This window comes from Alosa alosa, chromosome 15 (assembly GCF_017589495.1).
Source record: "Alosa alosa isolate M-15738 ecotype Scorff River chromosome 15, AALO_Geno_1.1, whole genome shotgun sequence".
Classification (NCBI taxonomy): Eukaryota; Metazoa; Chordata; class Actinopteri; order Clupeiformes; family Clupeidae; genus Alosa; species Alosa alosa.
The window spans coordinates 7,250,208-7,265,517 of NC_063203.1; the positions used below are offsets into that span (position 1 = coordinate 7,250,208).

Consider the following 15,310-nt stretch of genomic DNA (forward strand, 5'->3'; position numbering starts at 1 on the left):
TTGCCCTGTTTTTGTACACTTTTGGGCCTAGTTTTAATGATAGGAGGAAGATGAGACTTTTCTTAAGCCCTGATATAAAGAGTTTTTGTTGCTTTATGTTATCTAAGCGCAAGTCCAAATATCCCTCCTTGCTTACACTCTGAGTGTGAAACGAGAGGGGTCGTATCCTTGACATGTGACGACGCCTCCTTTTATGGAACTCATTGCATTTGAATCTAAGTTTAGCACTTGGCCAGTCAAATCTGTCTTGTGAGTTTGTGTTGTGCTTTGCTATGCTTAACTTAACAGCAGAAACTCAGAGGACAAAACAAATAGCTCAGTACATTACATTTCCAAATCTTTTTTTAAAGGCATATACTGTATGGATAGAGGTTTGTAGGCCTATGATTAATCAAGAAAAGTGAACGGCCTTGATGCATTGGCAGCACATTATTTGACAGCACTATCTGACAGCATAACGTTACCCAAGTAAAACTCGCGAGATTGAACGAGGGGATAAGTTGAGGAAATATGGCGACGTCTAATTTGTTAAAGGTAGGAGGCACTTCAATTCAATGTTCCCAATATTGTGTTTTAATGCTTCTGCTTGGTATGCCCAGTTGTACAGCTGCATAATGAGAGTATTTTATGTTTAACACGCAAAGCACGCGAGAGACGACATTTTCTGTTCTTTTGGCTGCTGTTCAGTCAGTAAAACATAAAGCTCTTAGCTTGCTAGCTGGCTAACAAGGTCTTGCCGAAAGCCAACATTTGCTGGCTAACTCGTTCGTTAGACACAGCTAGCTATTTAGCTAGCAATTTAGCTTGGAATAACGTTAGTCTGCCGAAATGTAATCACTAAGACTAACACAGTTAGAATAAGTCATGTGAAAAACGGCAGAATGTAGTGTTATTTGAAAAATATTGTCGTCCTTTTCCAGTGCCATTTCATAACCACCTCAGAGTTCATAAATGCAACACTTAGCTGGCTAATGTTAATGCTGGAGTCGCAGCTATTACTCAGTTGATTTTCGGGATTTATATTGTATGTAAACATTGTCATAGAATGAAATTAGTTACTGACAGATTGAAGTAATTACCTCCAAGGTATCAAACATCGATTGGCAAAACTCCAAGCTGTTTAAGGGGAAAGGGTTTTATTCTGTTGATTCTGTCTACCCTGTGCTGCTCAAATAGTTAGTATCATCATTTAATTTACCTAAAAAAGGACTCCGTTACTTTTGAATGGTCGTGTACCCAACAACAGTCAGCATAGGCCATGCAACAAATTTATTGTGATCTCATCAAAAACTAATGTAGGCTACCTCATGACTACCGAGCTTGATTGAATGGGAATGTATCATCTGACTGTTTTGCCCCAAATTTTAGTTGTACAATTCCGACAGCCATCTAAATTTCCACTGTTCAAAAGCCTCAGTTTTCCCCATCGTAGGCCTAATATTTCAGCTTTTAATGTTAAACAATGTTTCTAAAGGCCTAATATTTCAGCTTTTAATGTTAAACAATGATTCTAGAGATGGCAGTGTATTTTACTTTCTGATTGACAAGCCCAGCAAGGCCAGTGTTAAGTTTGTTTGGACTGCTCAGCTTTTAGGTTCTAGGCCCAAGTCATGTGTCATTTTACCCCCAGAACAAAGGGTCCCTCCAGTTCGAGGACAAATGGGATTTGATGCGGCCAATTGTCCTGAAGCTGCTTCGTCAAGAGTCTGTGACCAAGCAGCAGTGGTTCGACCTGTTCTCGTAAGGCAGAGAAGATAATGTTAATTTTCATGCCTGAAATTATGAAACAATAATCTGCTTTTAGTTTCTGGTGCATGTGATGGCTGATGCCTGTCACTTTGTTCCTCTCACAGAGATGTCCATGCCGTCTGCCTGTGGGATGATAAAGGTCCTGCAAAGATCCACCAGGCACTGAAGGAGGACATCTTAGATTTTATCAAGCAAGCTCAGGCCGTGAGTTAAATACTTTGACCATTCTGATAGTTTCTTGATTTCATAGCATGGCCCACAAATGCAAATTGCATATAATATATACAGTATACATTGAACTATTGTCATCTCTGCCTCCTTTGTCCAGCGAGTACTCAGCCATCAGGATGACACTGCTCTGCTCAAGGCCTACATTGTGGAGTGGAGGAAGTTCTTCACGCAGTGTGACATCCTGCCCAAGCCTTTCTGCCAGCTGGAGATCACTTTGATGGGCAAGCAGGGCAGCAACAAGAAATCTAATGTGGAGGACAGTATAGTGAGGAAGGTGAGGACTAGAGGGGGGTGGGTGGGTGAGGGGAAAGGGCAATAGAGCAATGACTGGGAATGAAGAGAGACAAGGTTTTACTGCACAAAAGTGGGGGATGAGGTTTATGCCATTAGCACGGTTCAGTAAGTTTTAATAATGTTACTGTAATTTTAGTAGCCTGTTGAAGCTGAATCATGTCTGGTCTCGTTTGAAGCTCATGTTGGACACCTGGAATGAATCCATCTTCTCGAACATCAAGAACCGCTTACAGGACAGTGCCATGAAACTGGTCCATGCAGAGAGGCTAGGAGAGGCCTTCGATTCACAGCTGGTCATTGGGGTGCGGGAGTCATATGGTGAGATTGGCTAACCATCCATCTTCAGTAGTATTGTGAAAATTTGAAAAACTTCCATCAAATTTTACACTTGAATTACAAAAATGCATTCTAAAAATGTCCAAGAGTCATTGTGATAAAGGATTACTATAAACCTTACTGTTGTAGAGTAGATCAGAATTAAATGAATAATTTAGAGTCTGAGCACAATTATATTTTGCACCTCTATGGGTGTAGAGGAGTCTTGTTCCTGACCAATTAGTGGATGATGCAGTGATGACTTTCTTTAACAGTGGTTGATGGGTGGTGGATGGATGGGACCGATGATGAGATCTAATAAGTGGTCTGTACCAAATGTACAGCTGGTGTCAGCTTCATAACAGTACAAAATGAGGACAAATCTGTAATGGAAAGATAACAAGCAAATAATAATGAATGATGTTTCATCTCCTGTAGGTGTTATGACATTTAATTTATTTTTTTTAAATAACAACCTTACATTCTTGGCAGGTGCTGATGGCCATTCAGTAGCAGTGTTTTTGCTTACACACAATTTTATATGAATGTGTATATAATAAGTTAATCTTCACATAATGAGTGCTACAGAGATTCTTTCCTGAGGTATTTTTGACTAGGCTGGATGCTTCTGTCAGATCATGTCGCTGACAATGTCCAACGTCTCTCCTCAGTGAATCTGTGCTCCAACCCAGAGGACAAGCTGCAGATCTACAGGGACAACTTTGAGAAGGCGTACCTGGACTCCACTGAGAGATTCTACAGGACACAGGCGCCCTCATACCTGCAGCAGAATGGCGTGCAGAATTACATGAAATATGTAGGCATTGATTAATTCAAGCAGCCAGGGTTTTAGGGATTCATATTGTGTGTGTGATGTAAGGTCTAGAGTTAGATGGTGTGGAGCTGTAAGACTGATTGATTTTTTTCTCTCTCTGACTAAGCTCGGTGTGTTTGAGGATATGAGTGTGCGTGTGGTGTTGGATATACAGGGATTGGATTTTTAAACTAAATCACCAGGTTAGACCACAGTTTATTAGTATGGTGTAGGCAGAGACTATATAGAGGAGAAGAAGAGGCACTTAAAGAATCCTCCAAACAAATGTATGGGGACAGTTCCTAACACCAAGATGGTGGTTGTCTACACATATCCGCTCCTTCATAAAGTTAACATAAAGAATAACATATTTTTAAGCCTTATGTTAGTGATTTGGGGCGAGATATTTATACTAGATTTAAGTTCAGAGTGAAATAAGGATTCACCTAATGACATTTTTATGTCATGACCTCCCCATTCTGAGTTACATATCATGTCTCCCCAAACATTTGAATATCGGCTTGATCTTCTTAGTCCGAAATAACCACCTGGAGACATTACCAAGATTGCCTCCGAATGGCAAGACTTTCCTGAAAGGACTTGAGTGTTGGGCCTCCTTCATCCTCATTAATATGTCTTGGAAATGACAGATGTAAGTCCTGCTTGGTGGTCGGAGGGATTCTAAGTCATTCCAGAACACTGGCCATGTCACTACGTGATGCTGGTGGAGCAAAGCGTTTCCTGACTCACCCCTCCAATACACCCCAAAGTGGCTCAATAATATTCTGATCTGGTGACTGTGCAATGAAAGTGGGCTCATCCAAGAGCAGCCCGACCATGAATATTGACCTTGTGGCGGTCCGGCTGAACAGTTTTGGTGGAAACCGGAGAGTTGATGGTTTTATGTCGATCCGGGTTAGTATCCGTACATCCCTTTCAGACTTCCTCTTGCGTCGACAGCAACTCCTATTGGATGTGATTCATCCTTTGTGGTGGTTTGCCGACATTACTCTAGATATCATGATTGTCGATACACCATGAAGACTTGCTGTCCTGGTCACAGATAAGCCAGCAAGACGCACATTAACAATTTGTCCTCTGATATGTCTCCCATTATGTTATGTGGATTGCAATATATGATGTACAGCTGTGTTATTGCGTTGCTAAGACAATCTTCACACTCATATGGCATATGAAATTAGTTAAGATTGGCTACCAGACTGTGCATATTTAGACATGAAACCTTAAACACTTCAGTTTTTATTGTGCAACCCCTGTATTACCTATTCATGGATACCTCAAGAGCGGTGAGGCCTATTTCCGGTCGTGGTTTTGTACCTAATCAAAATTCTGTTGTATTCATTGTGTTTTACAGGCAGATGCTAAGCTGAGGGAGGAGGAGAAACGTGCCCTTCGCTATTTGGAGACGCGGCGTGAATGTAACTCTGTCCAAGCAGTGAGTGTCAATTTACTTTGATGCATCATGTCAAATTGTGATTTCACTATTGTCACTGTAATTGTTCAAGGTTCATTTAGGTTAAACCTATATGTGATTTTAAGAACATCTGTGAAGATTCACCCTCTGATTTTGTGTTGCATTATTATTTTTGCTCATTATTGAAGAATTCATTACATTAACTACTACCTAATGGACAATTTATTTTATTATTTAGGTTGAACAGAAGTAAGAATGGATACATATTATCTTGGTGTCAGAATACACATAATATCTAATGGTGTACTGTCTCTTGCAGCTTATGGAATGTTGTGTGAATGCTCTTGTGACGTCCTTCAAAGAAACCATTCTGGCAGAATGTCCTGGCATGATAAAACGCAATGAAACTGACAGTGAGTGAGACAGCTTTATGGAGTTCAGTGCTTTCTAGATAGAATCACATTGGCTGTTGTCAGTAGCATTGGATGTATTTGGGTCTGAAGAGTACAGTCTGTGATTGTTCCTCAGAGCTGCACCTGATGTTCTCGCTCATGGACAAAGTCCCCAGTGGAATTGAACCCATGCTCAAGGACCTGGAGGAACACATCATCAATGCTGGACTAGCAGACATGGTAGCTGCGGCTGAGACTATTACTACTGTGAGTATGCACATTGTCTTCTGCACAGCATTTACTGACCTGTACTTAGGAATTAAAAGCGTTCATGGTCATTATATATTGAGTCTACCTATAGGTACGGTAAGGTAAGGTTGGTGCATTTTAGAAAACATACAGTAGCTAAATAAGTTAATAACTTTATTAATTTCACAAATGTTAGGTAAGTATATAAAAAATACCCTCATAACTGAGTAGTGGATTTGAGTAGTTTATGGTGCAAGTACTTGGTAAGCATGAACAAAAGATGCCAGAGTTACTTCCACATCTTTTGATTAACTAGTGCAGTGCCTGTTCAAACATGCCATTCCTGTAGAAAACCTGTAGCCCAATTACCTACCTAGGCTATATTTTTATTGTTAAGCTTATTGGATAACTTCCTGATACTGAAGACAATATTGTGGAATGATGCATCATCGTTTGAAATTTGCAACGATGTGACTCCATCACACTCTGTCTGCCACTCGTTGTCTAGCTGATCGAAATTACATAAGCCTAAAGCTTTGATGTAAGGCTATGTTTAGCCTATTGAATAGTTAAACGATATAGAAGACAAACCATTTTGTAGAAAGATGCATCATCATATGAGATTTGCAACGATGTAACTCAAAAACAGTCTTTGGTAACATAAGTGACGTCTCTGTCTGCCACTTGTTGTCTAGCTGTGTGGCACGTCTTCTGAAACGTTGTTAAATTCTGAACCATTAGCCTATCACTTGTTTCAATTTGGGACCTTGCAGTCGGAATTGTCGTTTGTTTATTCAAAGTCCAAAGTAGCCTGGGCTGTTCGAAGTGTCAGTTTATTGCACATACTTTTTTATTTAATTTTGAATAGCCACTAAATACCCGTGTTTGTGTGTTGTTGCAAAATCCGCGGAATCATTTTATGCAAACAAACTGCATACAGGGAATCTTTATCGTTTAGGTCAGACATAATAATCATCCAAACATCTTGCATCTTAACCCGTGATTCAGTGCTACCAAAACTCTACTTATCCTCTCTCTTTGGTCCTGCGCTGTGCTGTGTAAGATGGTCCTGCGCTGTGCTGTGTGAGAGGGGGAGTATCTATGGTAGAGCAGAGAAAGCCAACATGTGCTTCTTTTACCGATATATTTAACGATATCTTTTGCATTACTTCTCCAAACAACGTCAAACTTGGCACTGCACTTACTTGTGCCCGTAGCAAGACACTTGTCAAGTTTGAAATCAAACGCACGAACGGTTCATGCAGTTAACACACACACACAGACACAGACAGACGTTCCTGCAATTTATTGATAGATATGCTAGTTGTGCCATATTTTGCATGTTGTTTTCTTCATGTTTTTGTTAATGTTGATGTCTTTGTCCAGGACTCTGAGAAGTACGTGGAGCAGCTTCTCACTCTCTTTAACCGCTTCAGCAAATTAGTGAAGGAGGCATTTCAGGATGACCCTAGGTTCCTGACAGCCAGAGACAAGGTAGGTTCAGTTCAAACAAACCTGCATTTCAGTCTGGGTAAAATGTTTAATAAATCAAGTATTAGACTCAAAGACATGAGATGAGAATGGGGACCTTTTGGTAGCTAATTAGTGACAACGTTATGACTCATCTAAATATCATTGATAATTTCAGTCGTGGGACCTACGATTTGGTTTGAATTCTGACTCTTGGCTTGTCAAATAAAAAGACTGAGAACTTCTAAATGATGCTCATTGCATTGAAGCAAATGACTCTCACAATAAAAGCCTGTCGGTATATTTACATTCAAAATCGCATGATATTTAAAAAGATGGAGTCTTTGGAGTCCAGTTTGATTGAATCAACTAAATCAGTTGGTTGATCTGCAACTCCTGGTAAATTCCTCTGTGTTCCTTGTTCTAATGATGTAAAATGTCCTTGTTTCAGGCATACAAAGCTGTGGTTAATGATGCCACAATATTTAAGCTGGAACTGCCAACGAAACAGAAGGGGTGAGTCACTTAAGATGAGCCAAATTTTATTGTGTGTTTGTATGGTGCTCCATTACCAGTGATAAACACTGACTCATAATGTTACTGTACTGAACTCCTCCTCTTATTTTTATGCCAGTGTTCCCTAAAAATAACCGTGTGTGTGTGTGTGTGTGTGTGTGTGTGTGTGTGTGTGTGTGTGTGTGTGTGTGTGTGTGTGTGTGTGTGTGTGTGTGTGTGTGTGTGTGTGTGTGTGTGTGTGTGTGTGTGTGCGTGCGCGTGTGCGTGTGTGCGTCCGCATGTTGTTGCAGGGTGGGCTTGAAAACACAGCCGGAGTCCAAGTGTCCAGAGCTGCTGGCCAACTACTGTGACATGCTGCTGAGGAAGACTCCGCTCAGCAAGAAGCTCACCTCCGAGGAGATAGAATTAAAACTAAAGGAAGTGGTAAGAGTCCTGCAGTGCTTTTTCGCCCCGTCTTTGATCTTGAGACGTTCCGTGTCAAAAACAAATCATTTTTCATGATTTATTATTAATTAACTATCATCACTCTTTTCATTTTTGCCACTTCATAGCTATTGGTGTTGAAGTACGTCCAGAATAAGGATGTCTTCATGCGGTATCATAAAGCCCATTTAACGAGGCGTCTGATCCTGGACATCTCGGCAGACAGTGAGATAGAGGAGAACATGGTGGAGTGGCTCAGGGTGAGCAGTGATGTGGAGCTCTCAGCCAGTTTGTTTGCATTGGCAGCTGTATTTTCTGTAAGGATGTTTGGGTTTACAATGTCCTTTGTCTTTTTTACTCTCTGTCTACAGGAAGTAGGTATGCCTGCAGACTATGTAAACAAGCTTGCCCGGATGTTCCAGGATATCAAAGTGTCAGAGGATCTCAACCAGGTCTTTAAGGAGGTGCATAAACACAACAAATTAGCATTACCAGGTAAGGCCATGTTGTTAGCCACTGGGATTTAGCCATGGTTGGACTTTTTTTTTTTTTCTTTTCCTGGACAGCACCATGTTGTTGTAAGAAGAATATTTGATATTTCGATTTTTACGCTCGGTGATGGTTGGGTTTTCTTGCATCAAAGTGATTTTCTCGTCTTGATTGATAGCGGACTCTGTCAACATCAAGATCCTGAATGCGGGTGCGTGGTCACGAAGCTCGGAGAAGGTGTTTGTGTCTTTGCCGACAGAGCTGGAGGATTTAATCCCTGAGGTGGAGGAGTTCTACAAGAAGAACCACAGTGGCAGGAAGCTGCACTGGCACCACCTCATGTCCAATGGGATTGTAAGTATTCTACTCCACCTGCATGAAGTCCAGATGAGGAAAATTAGCTTAAAACGGGACAAATTATTATGCCAATCATTATGTGTTGATTAGAATACTGCTGTTTATGCCTGATTCAACAGAAGTTCATAGCAATAGACAATTCATGATTGTCTTTACCCATCAGATCACATTCAAGAATGAAGTGGGGCAGTATGACCTGGAGGTGACCACTTTCCAGCTGGCTGTTCTCTTTGCCTGGAACCAAAGACCCCGAGAGAGGATCAGTTTTGAGAACCTGAAACTGGCCACAGAGCTGCCGGATGCAGAACTCAGGCGGACACTGTGGGTAAGAATCTCGGCAAAGACAGGTGGTCCCTGAGAATGACACTGAGGATTTAAGGTTATATTCCATTTGTTCAGTAGGCTAGCTGAATGGCCAAATTCTTAGCATTTTTAATGACCACTTACATCTTAAGCTAATGCAACCAAACCTAAGTTACAGCAATTTAGTTACAACAGGCTTTTGGCTACAACTTGAATCTGACTAACCTTTGTCTAGCCCCTATTGTTTTTCTCACTTTGTCTTCTATGTCTTTGCAGTCTCTTGTTGCCTTCCCAAAGCTGAAACGTCAAGTCCTGTCATATGAACCTCAAGTTGGCTCACCCAAAGACTTCACTGACAGCACGCTGTTTTTCGTCAACCAAGAGTTCTCCTTGATGTAGGCATTCAATTTGCATTGGTCTAACAGTGGAATGGCATGTTATTTTGGTTTTGTTCAGTAGTTGTGAAAGTAGGCTGGGTCTCCCCTAGATTCTTTTTTATTTCCTGAGCAACTGTAGTCTGAGAGATATTGCTCTGTAATGGGTTACAGACTATCGGAGAATGTCTCTGACTTCACATGGAAATATGCATTGCATCAGGCAACAATAACTGACTGTAATAGTTTTTGTAAAGTGACGTTTGAATACTAAGGCATTATGTTTGAGAGGCCCACCATTAGGAAAGCCACTTGAAGTAACAACATAAACATGTCAACTTAACTAAATGTGATTACTTACACTGCTTAGCTGAGTAGGATGGAAATCTTGCTGTGAGAATTCAATATGATTAGTGTTACAGCTAAAGTCTCTCCTCCCACAGAAAAAACTCCAAGGTTCAGAAGAGGGGCAAAATCAACCTGATCGGCCGTCTCCAGCTGACCACGGAGAGGATGAGGGAAGAGGAGAACGAAGGCATCGTCCAGCTGAGAATATTAAGGACGCAGGTAAGTGGATCAGGAAGGGCCTTTCACCCAGATTTTAGATGGTTAGAGAAAACAGTGGGTGTTTTCTAGTGTCCATCAGTGCCTCATTACTTCCTCTCTGTGTGTGGCCAACAGGAAGCCATCATCCAGATTATGAAGATGCGCAAGAAGATCACCAACGCACAGCTGCAGACGGAGCTGGTGGAGATCCTGAAGAACATGTTCCTGCCGCAGAAGAAGATGATCAAAGAGCAGATCGAGTGGCTCATCGAACACAAATACATCAAGCGGGACGAGACGGACATTAATACCTTCATTTACATGGCGTAGCGGAGACACATTTGCAGACACTAAGGAAGAGATTGACAACAACGATGATGATGATGATGATGATGACTTTGATGAGAAGGAGGAGGGTGTTGCCGGTGGGGGGGTTCGTCCGTAGTAGGAGTGGGATGCCTTCTGGACCCTGTACTAGCTGCCGGCCCCCTTGTCTGCACACAAAACGGGCTGGTTTTAAGATCAACAGTCACAATTCATTATAGCCAGAAGAAGAAAAAAAACCACAACAACAAAACAATCCCTGCCTTATGTTACATTTTAACAAGAAAAATGAACCAGGGGATAAATGTTTAACGAAAAAAAAAAGATACACAAGTGATGATAAGAATTTTATTATTATTTTTTTTTTTTGCCAATGGGTAGACAGGAGGCATGGTGGGCAGTCGCCGTTTGTGTGTCTACATCTTCTTCAGCATGCTGTCTCTGGGGAGCCCCTTTCCGTTCATCACAGGACTTGTCTGTGCAGTGTTTTGGACAAACGCCCCTGTTCCCCATCCACAGGTCTCAGCTCCATCCTACACCCCCTAAACCCCACCCTGCCCCACCCCGCCGCCGCCACCCATCCAACCGCCTCCCCACACCCACCTGCCACGGCGCCACCTGTCCCAGCACACATCCCAACACAAGCAGCACTGAAGAAGAAGAGCAAGCGCACCCCACCCGCTTTCCACCCACTGCCGATGTCGCGGAGAAGAGCAACCCATCAGCCTCCAACGTCACTCTGTTCCCATGGAAATAAAAAGAAAAAAAAAATACAGAAAACGACTTAGATGAAAGCATCAGCACTTTTCACTTGCTCACAGTATGTCTGCATGGCTTTCTTTGGCTTGTTTGTTTATGTTTGTTTGTCAGTTTCATCCCATGCTTGTTTTTCCCCTTCAAGATTTTCTTTGGTTTGTTTGTTTGAGTTCATCATTTGGTTGTTTGATTTTTGCCAATACTTGATCGGTTAGCTGTGGGTGTGAAGTGCTTTAAGCGTCCTGGCGTACAAACTTCACTGAAGATCTGCAGCCCCCAATGGCACATCATCAGACAGGGAGAGCCCTGTTTTCACACTGCTAAAGTTTTGTTTGTTTGAGTGTGAACTAGCTATTCATTGTCATTTGGTTTAATCCAATGTCAAGGTCAGACAGAACGTTTATCATGGCATATTAACTGTTTTCACTCTTATTTGGGCTGAAACAGAGGTAGTTAATCTTCACACCACACACTCTGGGAAGCGTCAGATGATAGAAGTTCATGTAACCATTTCAGAATGAGTACTCATCTCAGACGCAATGTGAAACTAAGTGTATTGCCAATTCTGCCTATGTTGGATAGCAACTGAGAGGTGAGGCCCCTGGCCATTTGCTTGATGAAATGTTTGTTACAACTTTTAAGTTTTGCATTGAAGAAATAGAAAATTCCAAGTGGAACTGAGGTTTGTGGTGGCACTGAGTTTAAGTGACTGAACTGCATCACAGAAATGTTTAAAAACACCAGTAACACAGTGATTACATTCGACCTTGGTACGAGATGGAGCAACTGTTGACGTGGTTAGCAAAAGAAGGAAAAGAAAGCACTTGTGAACCTAACAGCAGATGTATCGGAAGTGGTGCATAGAGTTTGGAAGAGTTACTGCCTGTCACTTTGATGAGCAATGTGGAGCTTCTCCTGTCACCGGTTTATGCCCTTGTGTGGTCACACATTGCCAAAGTAAAATTTTGCATAGTCACATAATTTCTATAGATTACGTGGAGGATGGCCTATGCCAGCGTGCGTTCACTAATCTTAGTCATTTTATGACAATTTTTTAGATGTTTCCTTATTCATCTTGTCTTGTGTAACTCATCCCAGTCAAGCTACAATCATTTAAGGAGGAAGTAGCCATTGTTATCCACCAAGTTTCAATGTCCCAGATTTAAGAGATGTAAATTCCATTGGGATTTCTTTCCTGGTTATTTATTTGTTATTTATGCCAGAATATATGTGTGATTGAATGTTTGATAAAGAATGAGTGTAGCCTTTACTACATGTTGCCTCTTAGGGTTGTACATAATAACTTTGAATTTGTTTCAATGAAAATAGGTTGAGAAGGTTGCAACACTATTTCTTGCATTTCGCAGAGGTCTTTTTGTCTCACCAATGATAACAAAAGTGACCTGTGTGTCGGTGAGAGAAAAGATGACAACCTTTGTTCTAATTGTCATAAATATCAATGCAGAAGTTCACCAGGTTTTGTTCCATTTTTTGGTCCCTTTTAAAAAAAAAAAAAATTATTCCATGTAAAAGGGGAAAAGTTACCTTTAGACCGTTGCTATTTCCCATACAGCAGTTATTAGCAATTCTGCACATTCGTCACAATTTTTACATTTCAGTCCATAAAAGCCTAGTCTGCTTTGCAGCACTTTTATAACAATATGACTTGTGAATTAATAACACACATATGGACAATATGAATTTAAACACACTTTGGGATTAAATTGTATTTCTATGTTAACCACTTGCCATATGAAATGCAGAGTTGAGTTACATTACAGTTAGTCTTGTTCCCTTCTTTAAAGGTGGAAATGGTGTGAGACTACAATCATGTAATTCTGCAGAAATTATTAAAAGATGGTTTTTGTATGTACATACATGTGTATTCTGTGCTTCTTGTTGCCGGTACAGGATTTTTCTTGCATATGTTCACGAATGGCAAGCTTTTGCACATCAAATCAAACACACAAATACCTGAAACACAGTATCAAGAAGCATAGACTACACCACAGTATTGGGAAAGTGCTTTTTCACTCTTCGGCAACTATCCGAATGTTGATTACAGCAGGTTTAAAAGCATTCTACCATTTGAGGACCAAAACAAAATAAAATTTCCCCATATATTTCAATACGGTCAATACTGAGTTCCAAGCACATAAATTATTTTTTCATGCATCGCCATAACTTCCCAAACCATCTGTGCACCACTCTTCTATATCAGTCCAGTGTCATCGCAAACTCAGTTCACTGCTTTCTGTAACAGTATGAGATTCCATCAGTTGAAAGCTCAGACAGGGTAGCTGCCCCATTAACAGATATAGAACAAGCACCAGAGATAGCCACTATGTGTGTGTTTCTCAGTATGATGTGTTTGTTCTGGATAACTTCAACTGGATTCACTTGTGCAAGTAATTTTGGTAGCAGACAGCAGGAACGAGTCAGTGCTCCTCAGCATTTGGCAGCATAATGATGACTGTATTTTTCTTGTTACCATCAATCATATTTTTACATTGTATTTTAGCCCTAAACATTTACATTTAAGTTGTTTTTTTTCTATTTACAGTCATGTGCTGTAATTATTGCATTAAATAGACATGTTTGTAGACATTCAAAAAATATTCCATGTAAACTGCAGTGTAGCTTGTTCTTGGTTTTGTGTTTGAAAAAACACAATCTCGTCTTCATTTCTTTAAAAGATTGGATAACAATTAAGCAGGCATGTCTGTTTCTTCAGATCTAGGGTGAACCTTCATGATCAGACTGACATTTCAGGTGGGGAGCTGTAGCCTTGTGAACTGAAAACTTGAAGTAAAATCTTTCATCATTATTTGTATTTATCAATTGAATGTGTGCCACTACTCAGCAAGGACATAAGCCGTACAGTGTTTGAATGGATGTTCTCTTTTCTTCTTTTGCAGTCTGGTTGGAACTACTTTGATGTACTGCATTTTTGAACGAGTTACTTTTTTAAGTTGTATAATTTATTTCCTGGCAAATAAAAAGGTCTGGTAAAGAGCTTCTGTTTCTGTTTTGTTTCCAACTTCCCTTGTCCACCTGTCATATGACACACACAGGGAACACATTTGAATAGATTAGGCTACTAGATTAAAAGAAAGTCAGGACAAGTTTTTAATACTGCCACATAACTGGTCGAGAAATTTCAGGCTTGTGTTTTTGGCGTTGGTGGCCTACCATAGATATACGGGGAATACACAAAAATGTGTGTGTGCTAACCAGCCTACCTGAGCAAGATGTAGCCTCGCAGCACGTCTTTTTTCTGTCTACAGTGTAACCAGATTTAAAAGACAACCCGTCACAGATCATAGTTAAAGCCTATACTGATTATTCCTACATTGTATAACGTTACTTCAACCTCCACTGAAAATAGGAAACGGACATCTCCACATTGGGCATGCTCTCTTATTAGCATATTTTACCAATAATGCATTGCGGTATACAGCCCACTCATTCATTTCTTCGTGACTTTCAACAAAGTAAAATATGTAAGCGGCTACAATAACGTGTAATGAAGACGTCTAATGTAGGCCTTTACAAGTAAACAAGTGTCTCACAGCAACCCTGAGTAACATTCATAGAGATTTTGGTAGCTATAAGAACAGTCCACACGCTCATACTACAATGCCCGGATGATCCTCGGTGGTCCGGGGTGCAGGCTTCAAACCTGTAGCTGCCTAGCGGCAGAGTGGTTCAATTCCACCTTTCGGGCGAAATTGTTTGCAATGCATTGACAGATAATAGCACAGTTAAATTGTAGAATATACTAGTGGTTTTCAAAGTGGGGGCCGCGAGCAAGTTGGAAGGAACAATAAATACGTTTGATATTATACAATGCCCATTATAATAATTTGTCGCATATCTGAACATTATATTTTCCATGATAATGACTGGGTATAATAGTATATAGCAGAAAGCCCCAAATGCAATTTTGACACATTATGGTCCATCGTGAAGTGCTTGTGGCTAAAATAATTATTAGGATTATCTTAATGTATTTTTACATTTGCCGTAGTATTGTTGATGGGATTAATAACACATCAAGGTTCCTTGGCCATAACCTAGTGGTATTTGGGGCCTTGTCGTGAAAAAGTTTGGGAACCCCCTGGTATAGACAATGACAGCACCCGTCTACGGAGAACCTGGCCACTCTATTAAGTCCCATAGTACCGAATTTTGGTTGCAGTTCCACTGGGGGGCGATCGCCCATGAGTCTAGGCCAAATTTGTCTATTTCACCTGATTGTCGAAATCTCACA

General features: G+C 40.8%; 1 protein-coding gene and 1 non-coding gene across 2 annotated transcripts; both read left to right on the plus strand.

Moving 5' to 3' along the window:
• The first annotated feature begins 454 nt into the window (after nt 1-454).
• Nucleotides 455-14,052, plus strand: cul5a (cullin 5a). The gene is made up of 19 exons (XM_048264691.1): nt 455-534; nt 1,631-1,740; nt 1,854-1,953; nt 2,078-2,254; nt 2,451-2,592; nt 3,261-3,406; nt 4,779-4,859; nt 5,158-5,251; nt 5,367-5,497; nt 6,866-6,973; nt 7,401-7,465; nt 7,756-7,888; nt 8,017-8,148; nt 8,260-8,383; nt 8,556-8,731; nt 8,898-9,059; nt 9,314-9,432; nt 9,855-9,978; nt 10,093-14,052. Exons 1-19 carry the CDS (start codon nt 511-513, stop codon nt 10,285-10,287), a joined length of 2,343 nt encoding a protein of 780 aa, XP_048120648.1. The 5' UTR covers nt 455-510; the 3' UTR covers nt 10,288-14,052.
• A 626-nt stretch (nt 14,053-14,678) lies between these two features.
• trnastop-uca lies at nt 14,679-14,765 on the plus strand. The gene has a single exon. It is a non-coding gene; the product is annotated as a tRNA-Sec (tRNA).
• The last annotated feature ends 545 nt before the right edge of the window (nt 14,766-15,310 follow it).